Source organism: Rattus rattus, chromosome 16 (assembly GCF_011064425.1).
Source record: "Rattus rattus isolate New Zealand chromosome 16, Rrattus_CSIRO_v1, whole genome shotgun sequence".
NCBI classification, from domain to species: domain Eukaryota; kingdom Metazoa; phylum Chordata; class Mammalia; order Rodentia; family Muridae; genus Rattus; species Rattus rattus.
Genome location: NC_046169.1, coordinates 19,658,175 through 19,684,076, shown reverse-complemented (window position 1 = coordinate 19,684,076; position 25,902 = coordinate 19,658,175). Strand labels below are relative to the sequence as shown.

Genomic DNA, 25,902 nt, shown 5'->3' with positions numbered 1-25,902 from the left:
ATTAAAGAAAGGGCTGGCTTGCTGGAGCCACTTTTTCCCAGGAAGCCTGTGAAGCTCTGCCCTGGCCTGTGGGGAGGTTAATAGTGCTTTTCCTGCGCTGGAAGTGGGTATCTGCTCCTCTGGCACTGGAGTTACAGGCAACTGTGAGCCATCTCTGAGCCACCTCTGGTCCCTATGATCCAGTCACTTACAGCCCAGGCTAGCCTCAAACTTACTTATGTAACTGAAGCTGGCCTTGCACTATTCCCAGGTGCTGGGAAGACAGATGCACGTCACTACATCTTGCGGGGGAAATGACTGGCTGTTTGGAAGTCACAAGTAGGCAGCAAAGGGGAGAGGATCCCGTCACCTCTTGTGCCGTGGGAACAGCTCTTCTCTTCCTCCTTTGCAGCAGACCACGGAAGAATATTCTCTCTGTTAAGTGACTCCCTGACCTCGGCTTGAATGCCTCTAGTGACAGGGAGCTCACTACTTACAAAGCCTCTCCCCCACCCCAGGCTTCTCAGACCTAGGCTTTTAGATCATTTTCCATCTTTTATTTTACCCCCTTCCTCATCAGCCAGCCCATCGCCTTCTACTTCTAGATCTTAACATCTCAGCTCTCCCTCTCCCTCTCCCCCTCCCTCTCTCTCCCTTCCAGGTTCTTGGCTCCAGCTGTCCCTTCAGTAGGCCACCTGCCCCAGGTGGAAGCTGGTCACCATAGCTACCACCAGAACATTCAAATCTGACATCATCTGAAAAACAAAAGGTCTGAGGCCTGAAAGCAAAACCCAAACCACATCCAACCTGGTGGCATGGACCTGTAATCCCACAGGATCCCAGGGAGAGGACTAAATTCGAGGCTAGCCTGGGCTACACAGTGGGACATTGTCAAAGACACACAGAGCTGGGTGGTGGCGGCTCACACCTGTAGTCCCAGCACTTGAGAGGCAGAGGCAGGTGGATCTGACTGAGTTCAAAGCCAGCCTGGTCTACAGATCGAGTTCTGTGACACAGAGAAACCCAGTCTCAAACAAAGACAGACAGACAAACAGAAAGAAAGATTTCAAGCTGGCTGGGGATGTGATCCTGTAGGCAGAGTGCTTGCCTAGCACGCACGAAGCCCTGGGTTTCATTCTGGGCCCCGCACAAAACGGCATGGTGTACACACTTGTGACCCCAGCACTTTGGAAGTAGAGTGGGGGTGGGAGAGTCAGAGTTTAAGGTCGTCCTTGACGTCCAGTGAGTTCAAGGCCAGCCTGGGACATCTGCCACATTCTGTTTCAAACAACCATAAGGAAACAAACACAAGATCCTGGAGTGCGAGTTCATGGCTGTCTCCCCGCTCTGTATGGAAAATGTCACCTCCCTAGGCTGAGAGCTACCCCTGCCTCCGGATGGGAGTCTGGGTTGTCACGGGAGAGAAAGACTCCACCCACCTGCAGGTAACCACTGTATGGATTTGGAGAAACTAATTTGCACCCACTTTTGGAGGATTCCCACAGTGCCCGCTGTTCTCAGAGTCCATATAGGCCCCACCTTTCTCTTTTCCCTCCACAATACTTATTAGTCCTTCCCTCAGCATCCCACATTGTTTCCGTGATTCCTCTGGGATTATGCCTCCATCAGTCTCTCCCCACAGGGACCTCCCCAGCTGGGGGACCCTTCCAGATACAGAAGAGACTGGACTGCGCTTGGTCCCAGCACCTTTCCTTGACATAAGCTAAACTCAGATGAGACAATGCCGCCATCTGAAGGACTATAGGCAAACTGGTAGAGCATTTTCTTAATTGGTGATTGATGGGGAGGGCCCCGCCCACTGTGGGTGGGGCCACGCCCAGGAGGTACTTCTGAGGTGTATGTGAAAGCAGGCTGAGCAAGTCAAGGGGGAAAGGCAGTAAAAGTGTTCCTCCAGGTTGCTGCCCTGTCTTCCCTCAGTGATGGAGGGTGTCCTGGAATTAAAAGCCGAAATAACCCCTTTCTGCCCGAAGGTGTTTTTTAATCATGGTGTTTATCATAGCAACAGAAAGCCTCAGACAAGAGTGGACTAGCCTGACATAATATAACACATGTCTGTTATCCCAGCACCGTGAGGTGGACACAGGGGGATCCTAAGTTTAAGATGAGTCTCAGCTAAAACACCAAGTTCTGGGTTGGCCTGGTCTACTCCACAAAAAAGCAACTGGGATTGGAGTGGGGGGTAAAGAGATGGCTCAGGGGTTAAGAGGGTTGGCTGCTCTTGCAAAAGAACAAGGTTCGGTTCCTAGGGTTCACTGTAGCTTTCAATCATCTCTATGTCCAGTTCCCTGACCTCCACAGACACCAGGCACACATGCAATGCACACACACACACACACACACACACAAAACAGTCAAACAGATAAACAGCTCCCCCAAAACACTGCAGCGATAACCACAAAAAACGGACAAAAAGCCACGCCTAGGGAGATAACTCAGTGAGTAAAGAAAGCTCAGCGAGTGAAATGCTTTTCTGGAAAACATGAAGACCTGAACCCCCACATCCTTGCAAAAAGCAGGGTCAGGTACCAGCCAAGTAGCTTGGCTGGTGAAGACACCTATTTGCCTCTAAGGCCGAAGACCTGAGTCTACACACACGGGAGAGACAGCTCAGTGGTTCAGACCTGAGAGGACCCGAGTACAGTTGTACAGTTACCAGGGCCAGAGCAGCTCACAGCTGTAACTCCAGCTGCAGGGGATCTGGTGACATCTTCTGGGCTCTGAAGGCATTGCACTCACAAACAGTTTTTTTTTTTTTTTTTTTTTTTTTTTTTGTTCATTTATTTTTGTTTTGTTTCTTCCTTCCTTCCTTTCTTTCTTAAAAGCTATGAATGATAGTGTGAAATTGTAATCCCATCACTGGAGAGGCAGGGACAGGAGGATGTCTGCGACTAGCTGGTCGGCTTAGCTTCAGGCCAGTGAGAGATACTATCTTAAAAAAACAAAAAAACAAAACAACAACAACAACAAAACAACAACGATAAAAATGTCAGCTCCATAGGACTCACAGCTAGGGTTTTCTATGGCCTCTGCACATGCATGTGCGCACACCCACCCATTCCCCACTTTCATTCACACACACACACACACACACACACACACACACACACACACACACACTTCAAAGTTCTAAAACCAGAGCTAGATGCTAGTGGCCCATGCCTTTAATCCTAGCACTCAGGATCCAGAGGCAAGTAGATAGATCTCTGTGAGTTCGAGGCCAGCCTGGTCTACAGATCAAATTCCAGGAAAGCCAGAGCTACACAGAGAAACCTTGTCTGGAAAAACATAAAAAACAAATGAAAAATCCTAAAGCCAAACCCTATCAATCAAGTAAATAAACCAGTTTGTAAACCGGGCGATTGCAGACGGGACCCATGTCATTGCACCTAGTGGTCAGGAGGGGGCGACAGAGAGACACGCAGCAGGATCAGCGATTTAGAACAGTAAAAGTACAACTTGGCTCCCGCGAGTAGGGAAGTCCTTTCCTTTCAAATATCAGCCAGGCTAGGCAAATGCTCTGTGACTTCGAGAAATTTCCTTAAACTCTAGTCTGTGTTTCCTCCTAGGAGAAGGTAACCAACCCCAGAGTGGTGGCCCACAACTGTAACCTCAACGCTCTGGAGGCTGAGGCAGGAAGGTCACAAATTTGAGGCCAGTCTAGAATACATATCAGGAGGCTGTCCCCAAAACGAGTGGGTTTGGAGGTCAGGGAGAGACATGGGAACTGTAGAGGGATTGGCTGACTTATTTACTCTCTGGGTTCCCAGCCACACTTCCTGGATCCCAGAGGGACAGGCGCAGCAGCACCCAGCAGTGACATCAGCTTAGATGTGTCAGGGTTGGCCACTGGCTAGGGTCTGACTTTAGGCTATCAGCCTGGGTCCAAGAGGCCCGCATTTACAAACTAAGTCAAGAGCTGGGGTGGGAGGTGGAGGGGAGGAGCTTGCTACGGGACCAGGCACATAGGCTGGGCCATGGTCAGTCTAAAGGAAGGGACTTTCTAGATCTCTGACTGGTGGAAAGGCAGCCTCTGTGTTCATGAGTACTGCCTTGTTGTCCCCAGCTTCCTTCCTGAGGAAGTACTCATTTCCCCCATGGTCTGACTGCCAGCTCTGGCTCAGCCTCTGACCTCACCCAGGTCTCTTTCCACAGTGAGCACAGGATCCTAGAGTCCACCCCATGAGCTGCTGCCGCAGGTAAAACGAGTCCAGGGGCTTTTATTGTTTTGTTTAAAAAAATTGTTTTTTCAAGATAGGATCCTGGGGGCTAAGGATATACCTGATCTGACAGGTTCTTGCCTAGAATGCATGAGGCCCCAGCAACTCATAAACTAGGCTTGGTGAAATACATGTAATCTTAGCAAGCTTGACATAGCCACGCCCCCAGTCCCTCACTGGGGATTCTAGGCAGGGGCTCTACCACTGAGCCACGCCCCCATCCCCCTCACTGGAGGATTCTAGGCAGGGCCCCTACCACTGAGCCACGCCTCCAGCCCCTCCCTGGGGGATTCTAGGCAGGGGCTCTACCACTGAGCCACGCCCCCAGTCCCTCACTGGGGATTCTAGGCAGGGGCTCTACTACTGAGCCACGCCCCCAGCCCCTCCCTGGGGGATTCTAGGCAGGGGCTCTACCACTGAGCCACGCCCCCAGCCCCTCACTGGGGGATTCTAGGCAGGGGCTCTGAGACCCCAGCCGCTCCCTGGGGGATTCTATAGAAGTTCTCTACTTGGTTTTTGAAACTTTGTTTCTCTGTATAGACCAAGCAAACCTCAAACTCACAGAGATCCACCTGCCTCTGCCTCCTGAGTACTGTGTGGTGCTGTTCTCAGCTTTCTTCATTTGAGAAGGTCTCTCACTGGCCTGGAACTCGTTCAATAAACCAGGCAGGCTACTCAGTGAGTTCTAGCAATTCGCAAAGCTCCACTTCCCTGGCACGGGATGACAAACTGCACCACTACACACAGCTGTGGTTAGGCTTTATTTTTTTTCCTACCCCATGCTCCCCTACACAAAGCTTTATATGTGGGTTCTGGGATCAAACTCAGGTCCTCTTGTTTGCATAGCAAGTACTTTATAGACTATATTATCTTCCCAGGTCCCCAAACCCTCACATATCCCCTCCAAGCCCCCTGCACCCTATGACAACATTCAAATACATTTGACATCCATTTCCCCAACGCCCCGAGTTAGCCAGGTCTCCTGGAGGTTGTGGGGACCCTGGCACCACTGCAACCTCTGACTGTGGCTCTCATGCTGTCTTAATGGGCTCTCTGGGCCTTAACACCAGGGCGCATCTGCGGGAACAGCAGAGCAGTACCCAGGTCCGGCTCCTGAACCAGGCAGTATCTCACGATGGACTTGGCTTTGAGTTCCCAGAACTGTGCATGGAGCCCTGTCCCCAACACCAAGTACCTCCCAAACCCACATAAGTGCCACTTACCAGGCTTTGGGATGAGTCCTTGAAATGGCCTAGAAGGGAAACAGAAGTGAGCTTCAGGGAAAAGGGATGGGGACAAGATTACCACTAGGTACGTTGTGATACTACTAGTTTGCCAAGAAATTGGTAACAAACGCCCAAGGCTCTTTTCAGACATTAGCATTTGTTTGACTCTGAGAGAGGGTCTCACATAAGCCCAGACTAGCCTTGAATCCCTATGCTGTAGCCAAGGCTGACTTTGAACTTGTGATCCTCCTGCCTCTACCTGCTGAGTGCTGACATTACAGGTGTGCACCACTACTCCTGGCTTATGAGGTGCGGGAGACGGAACTCAGAGCTTCGTGTGTTCTAGACACACTGTGAAACCAACCGGGTCACATCCCTAGCTTGTTTTGTCTTTTGCTCTAAAGAAAGGGTCTAATTATGTAGCCTGGGCTAACTTTAACTCCTAAGCTTCCTGTGTCTGTTTCCTGTGTGGCGGGATGAGAGGCTCGTTTTGGGATCTGTACCGTTGTGAGTGTGTGCACTGGGGGTGGGGGGGGGGAGAAGAAGGTATTTCTTGTTTATGTGCACACACGCAAGCCAAAGGTCGACTTCCAGGGTCTTCCTTAATCAGCTGCCTACACTTCTTTGTTTCTTTTTTGAGAAAAGGGTTTTCCCCAAACACAGAGCAAGTCATTTAGCTAGACTGGCTAGCCAGCAAGGCCCCGGGGGCCTTCCTCTCTTTCCCATAGGTCATGGCGGCGCAACAAGTACATGTAACCTGCTTACACGTCCAGAGTTTTGCATGGGTACTGAGGTGCATCCAAACTTAGGTCCTCATACTTGCTCAGTAAACACTTCCCCACAAAATGAACTCCTGCGCCCACAGTCTACATTTCCACCAGATGTCCATGTAGGTACATGGGACTTTTGCTCCATCAGGGGGCTGGGTCTGCCTAAGGGGCTGCTGTGGGGCATACAGTTAGAAGGGCGCCCAGTCAATATGCGGGATCCCTTATATCTGGTCTGGTCTATAAGTGCTTCTCCAACACCCCTGCTATAGAACTTCTGGAGCCGGTTCCCAGTCCCAGCCAGTCTAGTCCGAGCTCGTCCTCATCAAGTACCTGGTGACGGTGAACTTGATCTTGTCAGCCACAGAGAGGATCCTTTCCAGGTTCTGGGAGCCAAAGGTGCAGGGTTTGCGGAATGGGATCCCGGGGGGCAGGCCTTCGATGATTACCGAGCCTGGATTGCTTTTGATTCGCTTGTAGGGCACCTGCACTGGGTATTTGATGCCCAGAGCTTCACCTGGATATGAGAAAGACAGTTGGACCAGTCAAGAGCAAGGGGTAGAACAGGGTGTGCAGCAGGAGGGTGGGGGCTTCTCTCCCAGCGGGCAAGAGGCCCTTTGGATAGAACTCGGAGGTGAATAGATGTCCTGTGCAGAGAGTTTCTGGTGGGAATCCACGCTGGGTGGGCCTCGAATATGTGGCTCCTGGTGCTGGGTTTAAGGCAGCGCTTAATGTTTCCAGACTCCAGTCTGTACCGCTGGGCACCTGCCTCTCAGATGGGAACCCTGAAACAAGCAGCTTTTCCCCAAACGGTGGTATTCAGACTCAGTCAGGACCTTAGGGATCTGACCCAGGGAATGGGCGGGCCCCACCCAGCAGAGAGGAAGGCAGACAAAGGCAGCCAGAGTGCTGTCTGCCTTCCAGGGACCACTGTCTAACTGGTCTCAGGTCCCTTCCCTTCTTCCTTTCTCTCCATTTCTTCTGAGACGTGGTCTTATTATGTAGTCTTGGCTGGCCCAGGATTTCCTATGTAGACCAGGCTGGACTCAAAGAAAGATCCATCAGCCTCTGCCTCTTAAGTTCTGGGGTTAAAGGCATGCACCATCACGCCTGGGTCTTCTATATGCAAAGTCGTTTAATTAATTAATTAGTTAATTAATTAAATGTGTATGGGTCTTTGGTCTGTACCATGTGCACGGCCTGGTGCTTTTAGAGTCCAAAAAGGTGTATCAGATCCCAGGACTAGAGTTACAAGCCCTTGTGAGCCACCACGTGGGTGGTGAAAATCAAATGTAGCCAATGCTCCTCTTAATGGCTGAGCTATCCCTCCATCCTCACCAGCCATTCTCTCTCTCTCTTTTAAAGATTTATTTATTTTATATGAGTACACTGTAGCTGTCTTCAGACACACCAGAGGGCATCGGATCTCATTACAGATGGCTGTGAGCCACCATGTGGTTGCTGGGATTTGAACTCAGGACCTCTGGAAGAGCAGTCAGTGCTCTTAACCACTGAGCCACCTCTCCAGCCCAGAAAGCATTTTCTTTTTTTTTTTTTTTTTTTTTTTTTTCCGGGCTGGGGATTGAACCCAGGGGCCTTGTGCTTAGCTAAAAATGCGCTTTAAATTCTACCACTGAGCCAAATCCCCAACCCCTTCTCTCCCCTTCCTTTTTTGATTAAAGATGTGTACCACCAGGGGCTGGAGAGATAGCTAAGCGGTCCCAGAGGTCTTGAGTTCAATTCCCAGCAACCACATGGTAGCTCACAACCATCTGTAACGGGATCTGATGCCCTCTTCTGGTGTGTCTGAAGACAGCTGCAGTGCACTCACATATAATAAAATAAATAAATCTTTAAAAAAAAAAAAGTGTGTGCTACCACCTCCTGTCTGGTTTTGAACTTCTGATGACAGGTATCTACCATCGTACCCAGTTTATGTGGTGTCATGGATGAAGACCAGGGCTTCATATGCTCAGCAAGCAGTTTATCAACTGAGCCACACCCCAGCCTCTATTAGAGTTTTAAATGACATCTTCATGTGTGTGTGTGCGCTCGTGTGTGTACGTGTGTGTGTGTGTGTGTGTGTGTGTGTGCGCACACACACATCCCGTGGTGCACGCGGTAGAGGCAAGAGGGAGACACTGCCGTTGTCGGCTCTCTCCTTTCATTACGTGGGGTCCAGGAATCGAACTCCTGTCATCAGGCTTGGCAGTAAACACCCTATGCCCTGTAGCCACCTCACCAGCCTGCATCCACACACACTTTCTATTTGTCTCTCAACAAAATCGTACTCTGTAGTTCATGCTGGGCCCGGAACTCAGAGCAATCCTTCTGCCTCAGCCAAGCGATGAGGTTACAGGTGCACACCACCAGCCACATCCCACCTGCCTCCAGTGCTTGGCACATAGTAGATGTTCAAGAAATATCAGAGAGCTAGTGAGATGACTCGGCACGCAAAGGTGGCTGCCGTCAAACCGGGCAAATCGAATTTCATTCCTAGGACCCACATAGTGGAAGGAAGAAAACAATTCCTGCAAATCTGACCACGTTTGTGATAGGGAACGTTCGTACCCCCTTACATGCCTGTACGCACAATAAATAGACTTAAAAAAAAAAAAAAAAAAAAAAAAAAAAAAGCGAAGAAATACCTAAAAGATAGATCAACCTCTTTGCCAAACGTGAAGTTGGCACAGGCAGGGAGCTGTTCATGCCCACCTCTCCCTCCACCTGACCCCTGCCTGTAACTCACCGTATTTCTTGTTAAACAGGTCTTGGACTTGTTCCCTAAGCGTGTTGGCGATGTCGATCCGAGAGAGTCTGGTGTTGTAATTTTCTGCGAAGTGAATACAATTACGGACAGAGGCGATTACATTAAAAGGCACTTGGTGACTTTTACAGGAAAATGATTTCCTAATTACGGGGAGCTCCTTGTCTGGCAATTAGCAGATCTTTGGAGTGGGCCCCTCAGAGTCCTTCAGAGCCAGTCTTCGTTGAGACTCGGTGTGTGTGTGTGTGTGTGTGTGTTTTGATTTCCTGGAAGGACTCACACTGTTTCGACAACAGCAATGAAATGAAATTAAGCTAATTGTTGACATTTGAAAACTAACAAACGAATAAACAAGCCCAGAGGTGAGACACCGCCGAGAGGGGGTTTCTGTGTCCTTAGCTGTGTGGAAGTTGCAGTGAAGTCTTCCAAGAGTTCACAAGAGAGAGGGCCCAGAGATGGCTCAGTGGTTGTCCACACCATCAGAGGCTATTGATTATTTGGTGGCTCACAACCATCTGTAAAGAGATGGAGCCTCTGCAGTATCACACAGAGTAAATATATAATAAATAACCACTGAGGGCCAGAATGGGAGTGTCCCACCCTCCCTGGGGGATTTTGGTGGGCAGATGGGCCTCACACAGAACTCTACCACTGAGCCACACCCCCAGCCCCTCCTGGGGGATTCTAGCAGGGGCTCTACCACTGAGCCACGCCCCCAGCCCCTCCCTGGGGGATTCTAGGCAGGGGCTCTACCACTAGCCCTCACTGGGGGATTCTAGGCAGGGGCTCTACCACTGAGCCACCCCCAGCCCCTCACTGGGGGATTCTAGGCAGGGGCTCTACCACTGAGCCACGCCCCCAGCCCCTCACTGGGGATTCTAGGCAGGGGCTCTACCATTCTGAAGTAGCTTTGATTAAGGACTGCAATGTATCAGCATGTCACAACTGCATGCACCCTTGACCTCAGAGAGGTTACCTCCTGCCCTGGCCTTAGGAGAGAAAGGGTATGGACTGCAGGGGAAAGAGGAAATGACCTCTGGTGCTTCATATGCATTCCTGGTGACATTCTCAGCCTGCCAAGGGTCTGGCTGTAGGAATCTACAGAGGGTGAGAAAAGCCTAACAATTTCCCCTTCCTGTAGAATGTGGGAGGAGTGAGGGGCTGAGGTGAATGACAGCCAGTCCCCGGATTTGGTTCCTACCTCTGTGAGCTCCACTATCTCTAGCATTGGCCACTGCTGCCTCTCTGAACTCCTTAGAAGTATGGCGACCATAAAAGGGTCACTTGGTGACAGTCATCCTGGGATTCACCCCAGCCATGCCCTCTAGTTCTCTAAGTGCAGCACTCATAGGATGTGCTAGGATCTCAGCTGCATCCCTACAGCAGGGATGCTGTCTGGCCTCCCACGCAAGGAGCACGCTCCGTGGTCCAGCTACAAGCCCTCCTATAGCATTTCCCTATGTACCACCGCTTGCCTTCCTGCCCACCTTTCTGGCTCTCCACGGCCACCATCCACTCCTCCAATTTCAAAGCAGTAAGAACTATGTTGCGGGATATTTGATCAAACTTCAAACCCTGAGACTGTTATTTACTGGAAAAACTTAGTAGTTGGCCTAGCCTTAGCACACATCTTGAATCTGAGAGCTTTCTGCTTGAATATTCGAAACAGGATGAAATAAGGTTAACCACAGGTCAAGGGGCGGAGCAAGCAACCAGTTGTCAGGAAGTGAACATAGAGAAAACCACAGAGAGTGAGAGGGCGATGGGAGGACTGAGAGAGAGAGGCACAGGCAGTAAAAGAGACCATCTTTTACTCATTTTTAATTTATGTGCACTATTTTATGAGCACCGAAGGGATAAATAGTATCTCTTTATTTTATGTGCATTGGTGTTTTGCCTGCATGTGTGTCTGTGTGAGGGTCTCAGATTCCCTGAAACTGGAGTTACAGACAGTTGTAAGCCGCCATGCGGGTACTGGGAATCGAACCCAGGACCTCTCAAAGAGCGGCCAGTACTCTTAACCACTGAGCCATCTCTCTAAACCCTTTAAGGAGGTTTTTTGGGAAGGTGCGAGAGAGGGCATTGGTGCTAGGACATCGGCTGAGGAGGAAGGTCAGCTGGGTGCTTTCTCTGCCTCTCTGAGCTAGCAGGCTTTCACCCCAGAATCTAGCTCCCAGGTCTGGTAAAATCAAACCATTGAGATTTTTTTTACAAGAAAAAACGCACATCACAGCTGGGCAATGGATGAGTATAGAAAGGTTGACTGCTACAGTCAGAGTAGACAGTGCAGGAGCCCAGTGCCTGGCTGTCCCCCTACTGGCAGCCGGACTCTTAACTCAGAGACACCAGTCTGGCTACAGAGCCCAGTCGGGTACCCTGGAGCCATGGGTGGGATCCAGTCTCGTTCCACTTCCACGGTCTCCCTTCCCCCTCTAAAGCCTCTCAAGGTCACGACCCTGGAATGCCTAAACTTACCTTGAAGGCCCTGTCTCTTCGGGGTCTCGTCCACAAGAGGGTCCCAGGAGTCCCTCTCTGGGGGTGGGGTGGGGAGAGAAGGCAGGTGAGGAGGGAGCACCTGGGGTCCCAGGTGGCATCGAGGGGGCAAACCCGACAGGGGCAGTGGGGAAATGCCTAGGGTAGGGGTAGCACAAGGGGCATCAGGCGGGGGATGGAGAGACGTGATGACCTCCCACACCCACCTGTGTCTCCCCCATGCCCAGGTACCTTGAGTGTCCATAACAGGTTCTTTGACACCGTCAGTGAGCAGTTCGGGTCTAGAAAACATAACCGGTGCCATCAGTGAGGTCTGTCCAAGCACCCCAGGGCTGTGTAGCCAGCACCTCCGGGCCTTAGTGTACAGATCTGTGCAATGGGCTTCCATAACCCCAACCAACATAGAATTAAGGCCCTTGGTAGACTGCAGGAGTCATCCTGTAGACAGGAGCTGTCAATAGCTCTGAGCACTGAGAATTTCTCCAAATCCTGGACTAGCGGATGCCCTGTTTTGGACTTCATCCAATCCCTACTGCCTAGCACACACAGCATGTATGTGTGGGTGAGTGACTATCAGGAAAATGATGTGTATGTTTGTACACACACATGTGGAAAGGTGCATTAGTGGTCAACGGTCAACATCTGGTATCTTAGTATATGTGACCTGGAACTTACTCTGTAGACCAGGCTGGCCTCTGTCTGAGTGCTGGAATAAAAGGTGTGCACACCACTGCCTGGCCACTTTAACTTTTTGTAAGTTCTTTATTTTTTAATTATGTGTTGTGTATGTGACTGTGTGTGTGTGTGTGTGAGAGAGAGTGAGTGTGTGTGTGTGTGTGTGTGAGTGAGAGAGTGTGTGTGTAAGAGTGTGTGTAAGAGTGTGTGTGTGTGTGTGTGTGTGTGTGTGTGTAGTGCCTGCAGAAGCAAGACAAGGGCACTGGAACCACTGGAGCTGAAGTTAAGAGGGGGTTCTGAGAACCAAACTCAGGACCTCTTACCTCAGGTTAAGGACAGCAAGAGTCAGTTCTCTCCTTATACCACGTGGACCCAGGACTGAATGTAAGACTTCAAGCCTGGGGCTGGAGAGATGGCTCAGTGGTTAAGAGCACTGACTGCTCTTCCAGAGGCCCTGAGTTCAAATCCCAGCAACCACATGGTGGCTCACAACAATCTGTAATGGGATCTGATGCCCTCTTCTGGTGTGTCTGAAGACAGCTACAGTGTATTCATATACAAAATAAATAAATAAATCTTAAAAAACAAAAACAAAAAAGACTTCAAGCCTGGAGGCAAGCCACCTGCCAAGTCATTTGTGATGATTTGTATGTGCTCAGCCCAGGGAGTGGCACTATTAGGAGGTGTGGCCCTGTTGGAGTAGGTGTGTCACTGTGGGCATGGGCTTTAAGACCCTCCTCCTAGCTGCCTGGAAACCAGTCTTCTCTTTGCCTCCGGAACAAGTCGTAGAACTAACTCTCACCTCCTCCTGCATCATGCCTGCCTGGATGCTGCCATGTTCCTGCCATGATGATACTGGACTGAATCTCTGAACCTGTAAGCCAGCCCCAATTAAATGTTGTCCTTGTAAGAGTTGCCTTGGTTATGGTGTCTGTTCACAGCAGTAAAACCCTAAGACACTATGTATCCTTGGCTAGGCTGGAATACCCACCCTTACCTCTTTTTTTTTTTTTTTTCCGGAGCTGGGGACCGAACCCAGGGCGCTCTACCACTGAGCTAAATCCCCAACCCCCCACCCTTACCTCTTAATGACAAACTGGATACTGTTGCTAGCTTCCAGAATCTTCCTCAGCTTGGCAATCCCAAAGCAGTTGGGTCTTCGAAGAGAGATGCCTTCAGGCAGTCCTAGTACGAACAGCTCCTCCGGGTGCATAAGGAACTTGGAGTAGGGCACCTTGACTGGCTCTGAGGTACCAATGGCTTTGGCTGCAAATACATGGCTGCCGTAAGGCAACCTGGAACCCCAATCCCTGCCCCCATCTCTCTGGCCAAGCTGCAGGTGGCAGGGCTTTAGAGACAGCACTCAGCCGAACCCTATAAACTTGCCAGAGGAGAGAAAAGAACACCTAACTGGCAGGCAGAATAAAAGTCAGAATTTATCTGGAGGCATAAAGCCCAGGAATTTGAGTCCCCAAAGCCACTCTTCACCCATGCCTTCATAGCGTAGAAACCCGAGTGTAGCTGGGATATGACTGCTGCTCTTGCTGACTGCCCTCGAAACCCCTAAACCGTCACACAGCCCCGTGGCATTCCCAGATCTAGGACGAACCATGTCTGAGGCTCTCTGACTCTGAGTAGCCTGGTGCCTTGAGCTGGCTGAATCATGGCTGTAGCCAACGCCGGATTTCCTCGTTTGTAAAATGGGTCTTAGGGTGCGGGGACTGAGTGAGGAAGGTGTGAGAGAGCGTGTGAGAAGCTAGCCGTGGGCAAACTCAAGGAGACGAAGAAAATAGGCTTCTTTAATCTTTTGCTCTTTCCTGGAATCTTCCTTGTTTTATTGTAAGGCTGGGGATGGAATCCAGGGCATTATAAGTGCTAAAAAGCACTTTACATCTGAGCCACGCCCCCAGCCCCTCACTGGGGGATTCTAGGCAGGAGCTCTACCACTGAGCCACACCCCCAGCCCCTCACTGGGGGATTCTAGGCAGGAGCTCTACCACTAAGCCACGCCCCTAGCCCCTCACTGGGGGATTCTAGGCAGGGGCTCTACCACTGAGCCACGCCCCCAGCCCCTCACTGGGGGATTCTAGGCAGGAGCTCTACCACCGAGCCACGCCCCCAGCACCTCACTGGGGGATTCTAGGCGGGGGTTCTCCCACTACGCAACATCTCTACATGCCCCTGGTGGATTCTAAGAAAATACTGTATCACTGAGTCACACCCCCACTTTTCTGGATTCCAAATTTCCAGGAAGGCCTGCTGTAGCTATCCACCAGGCCTGTTGCTGAGGCTGACTGAAAGCACATGAGCCAGGGAATGATCTAGAGGGAGAGTGTGGACCAACAGGCCAGCAGGGTGGGATCCTTTGCCGGAGGCTGTTGCCATGGGGGAACTATATGGACCAGTCACTTAAGTGTTCCCATCCTGAAGGTGGCTCCCAGCTCTGTGTCTGTCTCTGTCCCAGAGGCATGTCTTCTCTACTCACCATATTTTGTGTTGAACAGCATTTCCACCTGCTTCCGGAGGGGCCTGATCACATCACCAGGGCTCTCTGGAAGGCAAAGGCAGTGGGTTGAGTTTCCTGGGTACAGAAACTTGGTGCTTAACTTACACCCCAGCTCTGGAGGCATCAGAAATGACCTTGTAGTGAGACTCTGGAACGGAACAAGGAAAAAGGCGGCTCTACCCACGCCTGTACTTTCTGCACTTTGCATACCTAGATAGTGGGTGCAATGCAAGCCTGTAATTTGCATACACTGCCACCAGGGGGCAGTAAACACTTCCTAATTACAGGTATCTGCTGCATATCGAGCTGGGTTCTACAAAGGGGCATTCATCTCTGACAAGAGGCTGTTTTATTCTAGAAAGTAGACATGCTAGTGATAAACCGTATACTTTTACCACCTACACCATCTTTTGCTCAGCAGAGAGAGGAAAAGTGGTTTTCAGTTTTTCTTAGAGTATTTTCTATACAGAAAGCCAGTTTTATATACGGAGGCCTAAGAATCCTTCATGGAAGGCAGCTAGATATGTGCACGTAAGCCCAAGCTAAAACTTTATTCTGAGAGATGCCTGTCAGTTCTAACACACTCTAGAACTTTCTTCCACCTGGTACAGCTCACATGGGTCTCCCAACCCAAATAAATTCAGGGTGTTGGAGAGAGATGAATAGAAGGGAGAACTTCTCATAAGGCTAGAGTAGACACGGAGAGAGAATTATGGGAGACAGGCAGGGCCTCACCTTCTGCCGGCCTCTCTTCTTGCCACGGTTCCTCACTGGGGCCTTTGTCTATGAGAAAACAGAGACCGTTAGGAAACACTGCCCAGAAGGGGTTGGGGATTTAGCTCAGTGGTAGAGCGCTTGCCTAGCAACCTCAAGGCCCTGGGTTCGGTCCCCAGCTCCGAAAAAAAGAAAAAAAAAAAAAGGAAACACTGCCCAGGGAGCTCAACTAGGGGAGTAAAAGCCAGGCTAGAGAGCCTCAACTCTGAGGGTGAATAGATTGTCCTCAGAGGGGATCAGGACACACATACGCCATTCAAACAGAAACTTATAATCACCGTCCATAGACCCCTGCAGGGACCAGCCTCCAGCCACCATTGTGTTCTAGGCACCAGGAAAGAATAAGAACAGGGTCCATTCTCCTGGTGTGATGTAAGAAGGTGACACCCCAGGATTCGGTGTGGGGAGGCCCATTCCTGTGATCTTAGGAATGAGGAGTCTGAGGTTGGAGGGTTCTGAGTTTGAGGCCAGCCTGAGCTGCACAGTGAGACGTTGTCTTTTAAAAAAAAGAAATAGGAGCTGGAGAGATGGCTCAGTGGTTAAGAGCACTGACTGCTCTTCTAGAGGTCATGAGTTCAAATCCCAGCAACGACATGGTGGCTCACAACCATCTGTAATTGGATCTGATGCCCTCTTCTGGTGTGTCTGAAGACAGCTACAGTGTACTCATATATAATAAATAAATAAATCTTTAAAAAAAAAAAAAAAGCCAAGAGTCTGCAGCACAACTCAGAACCAGTGCACTTGTCAAGCACGCATTGGGGCTGGAGGCCTAACACCAAAAAAAAAAAAAAAAAAATTACAGACAGGAGCACACTCTCGTATGATTACAGTAAAAAGGCCGTGGATTATGGCAAAAACTCACAGAAGGAGGGCTAGGGATTGCAGGACAGCCTGGTCTATGTAGCAAGAACTTGTCTCAAAAATCCATGGCGATGCACACCAGCTGGGATGGTTGGTTTTAATGGCTGACTCGACGCAAAAAAAGTGCTTTTCCACGCACGGCCGTCTTTCCGGCCTCCGTTCTTTGGTATTTTGAATCGCCAAGGTTAGACAACTTCAATAAGGATTCCCTTAAATCTAATCGGCCTGTGGCCATGTCTAGGGAGAACTTATACTGATTATGTCAATCAAACGTGGGTGGGAGGAGCCAGACTGAAAGGGCGTGGCCACATCCCCTGGGTCTGGGTCCTCATCTGTGAAGCAGCAAGCAATAAGCAGGAATCCCTTCTCTCTGTTCCTGACTACAGATGTGAGTGATGCTGACAGAGGCTGAAAGGCCTGACCCCCTGCAATGACGAACTGCAGACTGTAACCCGGCCTCTGTGTGAGTCAAATAAACCCTTCCCTCCCCCACGTCGCCTTTTATCAATGTGTGTGATAAATCTCAGAATTTAAAAAAAAAAAAAAAAAAAGAAATACACGCATGCACGCACGCACCGCTGACGGAGGATGCAGCTCAATTGGAGAGCGCTTGCCTGGGATGTGCAAGGGTTTGGTACATAGCACACCTCAGGGTTATCTGTCTAAGATAAAGGAGCACTTCCCGGGGCTGGGGAGATGGCTAAGCGATTAAGTGTTTACTACTCTATGAGGACCGGAGCTCAGTTTCCAGCACCTCTATCAGTGGGCTCAGAATTGTTTAACTCCTGCTCCAGGGAATCTGACATTCTCATCTTTTAACACCTGAAACAGGGCTGGAGAGATGGCTCAGTGGTTAAGAGCACTGTGCTGCTCTTCCAGAGGACCTGAGTTCAATTCCCAGCAAACACATGGTGGCTTATGGCCATCTGTGATGAGATCTGATATATAATAAAGGTATATATATATATATATATATATATATATAATCTTTATTATATCTTATTATATATTATATTATTTTATTAGGGCTCTTTTATTAAAAAAATCCCAACAACTCTTGGGCCCTCATTATTTTGAGAGGTCTATTCTCATAGACCTCTGGCTGGTCTTGATTTTTTTTTTTTGTTTAAGAATTGGTTGTTTCTTTCTTTCTTTTTTTTTTTTTTTTTTTTTAAGATTTATTTATATAGATATAAGTACACTGTAGCTGTCTTCAGACACACCAGAAGAGGGCATCAGATCTCATTACAGATGGTTGTGAGCCACCATGTGGTTGCTGGGAATTGAACTCAGGACCTCTGGAAGAGCAGCCAGGGCTCCTAACCACTGAGCCATCTCTCCAGCCCCTGGTCTTGATTCTTTATGACCAAAGCTCACTTACTAATCCTCTTCACCTCTTCCCAGGAGCTGGGATTATGAGGCGTGTGCTACGACACCCAGTGTATGTGATGCTGGGGACGGAGCCCAGGACCTCATACAGGCTCACGCAAGCGAGCAAACAACCAGATTCCTAGCACCTTTGAAAAAGAAGCTTTAATTGAATTTATTTGTATTTGTTTACATGTGTGTGAGGAGGGCATATGCATGCCAGGTAATCTTGTGGTGGTCACAGGACAACTTCCAGGTGTCCATCTCTCGTTCTATCCTGGGAGTCTGAGGGACTAAACTAAGGTCACCAAGCCTGTGTGACTGGTGCTTTAACCGGCTGAACTGACCCTAACCCCCATTTTTGGTATTTTGAAACAGGGTCTCCTGTAGCCTAGAGCCTAGAACTTGCTATGCAGGGAAGGATGACCTTGAACTTCTGATCTTCCCGTCTCTATCCCAGCAAGTGCTGGGATTAATGCTCCACGATGTTTAGCTTGTTCAGAGAGTTATGTTCATGTGTTAATTTTTCACACCCGGTGATGCGAGGCATGGAACCCCGCCCCTCGAACAAGCTATACGCTAGTGGTTGGCGCCTGACTACCTGGCTATCCTGAAACTTGCTCTGCAGACCTGACTGGCTTTGAACGCCTCAAAATCTGCCTGTCTCTGCCTCCCGAGTGCTGGGATTAAAGGCATGTGCCACCACTGCCCAGTTCCCCAAAACATCCAATCAAGTACAAATATTTCAGAATCCAAGTCACAGACATGGATGGTCCCACACACCCCGTGTGTTGAGTCTTCTCCAACAAAGGCAAGGGCTTCCTGACCCACCTGTCCCTCCCCGTGGCTCCCCAGGGTAGTAAGTTCCCAGTATGGCCAGCCCCAGCCCACCTCTTACCAGCCGGCATTTCCATCCCATAACCGGAATCTTCTGAGGGTAGATGCCCAGGTAGCGAGTCAGTCATCTCCTCAGAGGTAGGTGAAGGATCTGAAAGGAAACTCTGAATCAAGGAGGGCGAGTTTTACATGTCCCACCCATCATGGTCCCTTAGCAGTCTCCATGGGACAGCCAGGCAGGGGTACAGATCAAGATTCTAAAAGATACAGATCAAGATTCTAAAAGATATCCACGCAGTCAGAGGTGGTACAGCCTGTGACCTGATGACGTGAGTTCTCAGGAAGGTGAAATAGGATTGAAAGCCTTAGGGTCTCCCTGGGCTACAGAGTGGATTCAGGGAGTTGATGATATCCTATCAGAATTGAGAGCCTCTCTCAAAATAAAAAGTGAAAAGAGAGCATGGCTCAGTGGTAGAGCACCTGCCTAGAATCCCCCAGTGAGGGGCTGGGGGCGTGGCTCAGTGGTAGAGCCCCTGCCTAGAATCCCCAGTGAGGGTCTGGGGGCGTGGCTCAGTGGTAGAGCCTCTGCCTAGAATCTCCCAGTGATGGGCTGGGGGCGTGGCTCAGTGGTAGAGCCCCTGCCTAGAATCCCCCAGTAAGGGGCTAGGGGCGTGGCTCAGTGGTAGAGCCCCTGCCTAGAATCCCCAGTGAGGGCCTGGGGGTGTGGCTCAGTGGTACAGCCCCTGCCCAGAATCCCCCAGTGAGGGCCTGGGGGCGTGGCTCTGGAGCAGAGCACTTGTCCTGATGGTGTAGGCACCAGGCAGCAGAGCAGCACAGCTTCTGCCAACATGTCCAGCCAGAACAGGAAGCCCGGCAGTCCTTGGATGTGTGTCTCATACCTGAGACAGTAACCTGAATAATGTCCAGCTCCTCGGGCTCGATTTTGATAGGCCTCAACATTCCTATCTCTCCTGAGGTTCCTGCAAAGAGAACAAGAAGGACCCAGTCAGGCAAGGGCACGGACATGCCTATATAGAGGCAAGACTTTCTAGAACATTCTCACATCTGCGAATTGATAGTGAACAACCAGGAAAAGTCATTGGACCCTTGGCTCCTGCCCAGACCCAAGAAAGGCTAGATGAGCCCTTGGACAAACTCAAGCCAAGCCAGGCTCCTCTAATGTAAACAGCTTACAGGTCCGTGGGCTGAAGATATGGTGCTTATCTGCAGACCCAGGGTAGGCAATAGTGATGCCAGGATTTGGTTGCTATCTCCTCCCCTCCCCAGAGAGTTCCCAGCATGCTCTGCTGCTTGCAGTGTGAGGCTTGGGGCAGGGCCAATGGGTAGAGAATTATCCCAATTATTATTGTGGGTTCACAGCCTGGGCTGGTTTCCGTCTGGCCAATCCCCAGTCCTGCGGCCACAGAATATACACACGGGAGTCCCGCTGCTTCTCACCTGGCCCACAGTCTTCAGAGACGCTGCTCATGTCTGACCTGAGGAGAGGAAGGTGCAGAAATGACCCTGTGTTGACACTGTCCTGAGCCACTCTGCCCAGTACAGCTCTGTCCACATTTCAAAAACCAGTCCCCAAATCAGAGTGTGGCAGACCCCAGTTATGACCTCAGGACCGAGACAGACACAGGAGGTCTGCTTTGAGTCCAAGAGAGTCTGCCTCAGAAAACCAAACTAAGAGGGTGGAGAGAGGGCTCAGCAGTTAGAGGCTTGCTGCTCATGCAGAAAAACCAGGTATAGTTCTCAGCACCCACACAGTGGGCTCACAACATCCCTAACCCTAGCTCTGGTGTACCCAATGCCCTCTTTTGGGTCCTTGGACATCTGTACTCATAGGGTGTATAAACACACATACACACACATATGCACGTAGAATAAAAATAATCCTAAATCAGGTATGGGTTCACAACTTTAATCCCAACACTTGAGAGGCAAAGGCAGGAGGATCTCTGTGATCCAAAGACCAGAGCCAGGCCTACATAGGAAGTTCCAGGATAGCCAGAGCTAAGTACTGAGAACCGGCCTCAAAAGGCGTCACAAATAAATAAGAACACCACGCCGTCCTGGACCCATGCTTTCCCAGAATGCGGCTCACTACCCTACGTTAGCATCAGGCACAGCTTCCCAAGGCCCTGGCTCCCGCCTCCTCCGGCCATGTTCCCTGTCAGCATGCATTCCAAAGCTCAGGGCCTGGCTGGGTGAGTTTGGGGGTTCTGCAGGCTTAAGAAAATAGCTGGATGGTATTTAGAGGGGAATTAGAGACTGTAGGAATTCTGAAAGCAAGACCTGGGACGTGGGCATTCTAAAATAAATGACTGCCCTCATTTAATAAACAAAGAGGGGGGTGGAATCCACAGGTTTGTCCACACTAGGTGGGTGCTTTACAACTGAGCCATGCCCCCAGCCCCTCACTGGGGGATTCTAGGCAGGTGCTCTACCACTGAGCCACGCCCCCAGCCCCTCACTGGGGGATTCTAGGCAGGTGCTCTACCACTGAGCCACGCCCCCAGCCCCTCCCTGGGGGATTCTAGGCAGGGACTCTAATGCTGAACCACACCTGCAGTCTACATGGCCAGATCTTGTCCCTCTCAGTTCACAGCCTTGTTTGGGGATTAGGGTCCATGAGTGGGCTGTGCGTTGTACACAGGACAAGCAGTGTGAGGAACCGAGGAAAGTCCCCAAGGTAACTGACACTTGAAATACCTAGTCCTCCATGTTCTCTTGTCCCACTTTGTCTCTCACTGGCCTGGAAGACAGGTATTTGGAGTCCTCGTGTAGAAACCATGTGCCCGAGTGGACTGACGGGGACCAGCCAGGCCTCAGCCCTTCTTATACTGTGCAGAACAATGGCCTAACCCAGAGCAGAGGAAGGACCTTACCAAGCAGTCCCAGCCAGGTCCAGCATGCTGTCCCTACAGACTTCAGTGGCAGTGTCTTCTGGTGGGCTAGCTGGCTCCAGCTTCATGGGGTCTTTGGTAAACTTGTTCCCTGTGAGAAGAATGGGACTTCAGACAACGGCTCTTCAGTCAAATGTGGTCGGCACACACCTGCAATCCCAATATTCAGGAGCTAGCTTGGGCTACAACAGTAATCCCTAAAGACGGCCTCTGGTTGGTAGGAGATCCCTGGGCAGTGGCTTCTCTGGGACATTCCTCGGGGCATTCCTGGGAGGGCGGGGTATGCATTTGGACTCTTCTTTGGGGCTGTGTCTGAAACAGCCAGGAATTCATCTGTCTATACCCTGCTCTCATTCTCATTCTAGAAGGATATCCCTGCCCTCTACCAGGATATGGTAATGTAGGAGCCTCGGGGGGGGGGGGAAGTCACACGGCCACCAGGTTTGTCCCATAGGGTCATTTTCTCATTTAATAAAACCAAACACTAGAAGGTAGGTATCACCTAAGAACAAACAAACAAAAAACAGGGTTTCTCTGGGTAGCCCTGGCTGTCCTGGAACTTGTTTTGTAGACCAGGCTGGTCTCAAATTCCGTGATCCTCCTGCCTCTGCCTCTCAAGTGCTAGGTTAAAGGCATGCACCACCACTGCCCAGCTACCTAGCTCATTTATCATCTCCATTTTACAGATGGGGAAACTGAAGTCTACAGGCAATGCCCAAGCCTAGAAGGCTGCCAGGTAGCGGAGCTGTTAATGGGGCTCAGGTTCAGGCGCATCATGCCACAAGGGCGAGCGCACACACACACACACACACACACACATACACACACACACGCACACACACGGGCACATTCAAACACATTCACACAAACACACACAAGGGCACACAAATATACACATGTACACACACACACCTGTGCATGCACGCACCTATACAAAGGCAATGCATACACACACACACATACACACACAGGCACATGCATGCACACATACACAAGGACAAACATACACAAGAGCACATGTATGCACACACATACTCAGGCACATGCATGCACACATACACACAAGGGCACACACATGCACACACACACATGGGCACACGAATATACACATGTATACGCACAAACCTGTGCATTTGTGCGCTCTCGCGCGCACAAACACACACACACACACACACACACACATGCATGCATACATACACAAGGGCACATGCATATACACACACACACAGAAACACACATATGCACACAGAGGCACATGCATGCACACACATATACACATGTATGCACACACAAGGACAAACATACACAAGGACACATGCATACACACACACACACACATACACACACACACCAACATAAACAAAAAATCAGGTAGTTCCGAAAGGAACCTGGCTATGTGTTTAGCAAATGGTATTACTGTTTTCTCCAAGGAGACTCTAAACTCTGTAGGGTTCCAGACTCTCAGTCATCGGGATCCCAGAGACCACACAAAACCCCAAGATGTAGAACAGTATGGACTTAAGGTAACAGGGTCAGCTCAAGCAATGCCCAACTCCAGAATACACCTGCTGGTACCCACTCACCTGTGAAAATGCGCTCATCGAACATCCTGGGAAGAGAGGAGAGAGAGCATGAGAAAGGTGCGGGCCGGTCCCTTCAGAGATGCCACAGGGGCCACCAGTGTGGCTCTTAGAGCCACAGACTAGGGCACAGGGATTGACCACCCATGCAGGCAAGAGTCACCTTGCCAACCTGATGTGACTCAGAATCACCATGGAAACAGACCTCTGGACAAGTCCATGAAGGGGTTTCTACATTGGGTTGATTGAGGAGGGAATATCTACCCTAAATGTGGGTGGCACATCCGATGGGCTGGGGTCCTGGACTGAATCAAAAGAAGAAAGACAGCTGAGAGTCAGTGTTCACCTCCTGATTGGGAATGCACTGCGACCTGCCACCCCACGCTCCCGTGCCAACCTTTCCGCCATGATGGACTGCACCCTCAAACTGGGAGCCCAAGCCTTTCCTCCTTAAGTAGCTTTTGTCCAGGGTTCTGCTATGGCAACGAGGAAACGTAACTATTACAGAGGAAATCTGGAATCTCAGAATGTGTTTCTGCTTAGCCAGGGATGGCATGGCCCATGACCTATCTGGTTACTATGCCAACAAGGGGCCAGCTCTCAACCCGATTTTGCCGCAGCGGACAATTCAAGCTCCTGTCTCACTACCACTCCAGCCATGAAAGTCCTGTTTAAGTTTTCTGTTGTGCTTTGCTTTTATGGAGACAGGTCTCATGGAGCCCAGGCTGAACTTGAACTCCTTCTGTATCCAAGGATGACCTTGGATTCCTGATCCCCTTGGCTCCCCCTCCTACGTGCTGGAACTACAGGCCTGTGACACTATGCCTAGATTTTGCAGTGCTGGGGATGGAATCCAGGGCTTTATGGATGCCGGGCAGGTGCTCTACCCACTGAACCACCTGTGTCTCTAAGGGCCAGGCTCAGCAAAAAGCACCTGGGAGCCACTGGACAGGTCATAGTCATGGAAGCTGACCTGAGAGCTCCTATAGGGGCATTCTCAGAAGGTAGAGGCCTCAAGCAAGGGCAGACACTAGGATATCATATAGACATTGGAAGCAAGGCCCTTGTAGTGATGTGCTTGTTCATCCACACAGGCTTCTACCTCATGGGATCCAGAGACCTTGAACCCTGTGATAGCGTCAGGTCACTGATGGACCGATTGCAAGGGAAGAGGGCTGGGGATGGCTCATGGTCTGAAACATCCAAACCCAAGGACAGGAATGACAGGCATGGAGGTGCTCACCTGTGATCCCAGCATTTGGAAGGCTAAGGCAGGAGAATCAGGGGGTCCAGCCTAACAATAGGGGCTGGAGAGATGGCTCAGTGGTTAAGAGAACTGGCTGCTCTTCCAGAGGTCCTGAGTTCAAATCCCAGCAACCACAGGGTGGCTCACAACCATCTGTAATAGGATCTGATGCCCTCTTCTGGTGTGTCTGAGGACAGCTACAGTGTACTCATATATAAGTGGTTAATTTTCCAAGGGTTCATGTGACACAAAGTAGGGTCACCTGAGGCCCACATCAGACTGCCCAGTGGACGTGTCTGTGAGGAATCATGTAAACTTATGTTCAGCCCACGGTGGGTTGTGCCATCACTGGGCGAGCTCAGCACAAGCAAGGGTTAGCAAGCAGCATTCTTCCATAATTGCTGATGAGGTTCTGCACTCACTGCTTTCCTCAAGGATGGACCGTGACCCGGAAGTGGAAATAAACCCTTTCTCCCGCCCCAAAGCTGCTTCCTTCCGGTCGTCGCGTTTATCGAGGCAGCTACAGGATGAAACTAGGACAGGGAGATGAGTATATAACTGGTTTGTGTGTGTGTGTGTGTGTGTGTGTGTGTGTGTGTGTGTGTGTGTGTGTGTGTGATAGAGGGGAGGGACAGACAGACAGAGAGACAGACAGAAAGAGAGAGAAACAGACACTAGGGTCAGAGTGCCTGGTCTGAATGTGTGGAAATGTCACAAAACTGACTATTTAGACGATTAGTCTGACATAACTTGGGAGGCCACCGAGAATTCAGAGCACAGGAAGGCAGACCTGTAATCCCAGCACTCATGGAAAAAGTATTATAAATCCATGGTCATTCTGTGCTGCACAGTGAGCTCAGGAAACAAGACAAAAAGCCCCAAAACCAAAAAGCCAGAGTTGGTGTTGCAGGCCTGTGATCCCAGCACAAGGGAGGTAGAGCCAGGTAGGTCTGATACGTTTGAGGCCAGCCTGGCCTACGTATTAAGTTCCAGGATACTTAGAACTACGGAGCAGAATCCTGCCTCCAAAGCGAACAAGCAAATAAATTTAAAACGAAATGAAACCAAAAAAGCCAGTAAGGGTAGACAAACTCAGGTGTCTAGATTAAGCTCGGGGCCTGAAGCCTAAACGTGACTTCCTATTCTTCCTCTGAGAGACCAAGGGTTCCCTGCTATTCCTGAAGCTCTGGGAGCTCACACACATCTGGAGACCACAAGGCCAGAAAACAGCCAGAGAGCAATGCTGGTGGGACCTAGCTTCCTGTCTGGGGGCCCTGCTTCCCCTCTCAGCCCCACTCACTGGCCCAGCAGCTGCTGAATTAACAAGGCCACCATTCTTTAGGAAGTACAGAGTTGGGGGAGGTAGAGTCAGACTAGGAAGGGTCTCATATCATTTTCGGAGATGTGAAGGCAAGCCAAATGCCCTCATAAGGTGCCCAGGCTGGAGGGCACACTTTATACTCCCAAAGCACAGTCCTGAGTTCTAGAATCATCTGCTCCTCTTTTTGCTTTTGTGGTTCTGAGGATGAAAAATCCACATGTATGTAGGCAATTGCTCTACCACTGAACCACACTCCAGCCCCTCCCTGGGGTATTCTAGGCAGGTGCTCTACCACTGAGCCACGCCCCCAGCCCCTCACTGGGGGATTCTAGGCAGGTGCTCTACCACT

At 50.3% G+C, this 25,902-nt stretch overlaps 1 protein-coding gene across 19 annotated transcripts in view; it reads right to left on the bottom strand.

Moving 5' to 3' along the window:
* Window positions 1–25,902, bottom strand: part of Gtf2ird1 (GTF2I repeat domain containing 1) — a 105,035-nt gene that overhangs the window by 15,788 nt on the left and 63,345 nt on the right. For 16 of the 19 annotated variants that reach the window (XM_032886290.1, XM_032886297.1, XM_032886307.1 and 13 more), the window contains 13 exons: window positions 22,990–23,015; window positions 21,389–21,497; window positions 19,953–19,990; window positions 19,394–19,474; window positions 18,556–18,645; window positions 15,387–15,434; window positions 14,631–14,696; window positions 13,228–13,411; window positions 11,702–11,751; window positions 11,453–11,509; window positions 8,960–9,043; window positions 6,544–6,727; window positions 5,441–5,469 (listed from right to left, as the gene is read on the bottom strand). In XM_032886290.1, the coding sequence (XP_032742181.1) occupies window positions 5,441–5,469; window positions 6,544–6,727; window positions 8,960–9,043; window positions 11,453–11,509; window positions 11,702–11,751; window positions 13,228–13,411; window positions 14,631–14,696; window positions 15,387–15,434; window positions 18,556–18,645; window positions 19,394–19,474; window positions 19,953–19,990; window positions 21,389–21,497; window positions 22,990–23,015 (1,046 nt within the window). The remainder of the gene's footprint in view (window positions 1–5,440; window positions 5,470–6,543; window positions 6,728–8,959; window positions 9,044–11,452; window positions 11,510–11,701; window positions 11,752–13,227; window positions 13,412–14,630; window positions 14,697–15,386; window positions 15,435–18,555; window positions 18,646–19,393; window positions 19,475–19,952; window positions 19,991–21,388; window positions 21,498–22,989; window positions 23,016–25,902) is intronic. The other 3 variants (XM_032886293.1, XM_032886300.1, XM_032886302.1) reach the window with 1 other exon arrangement.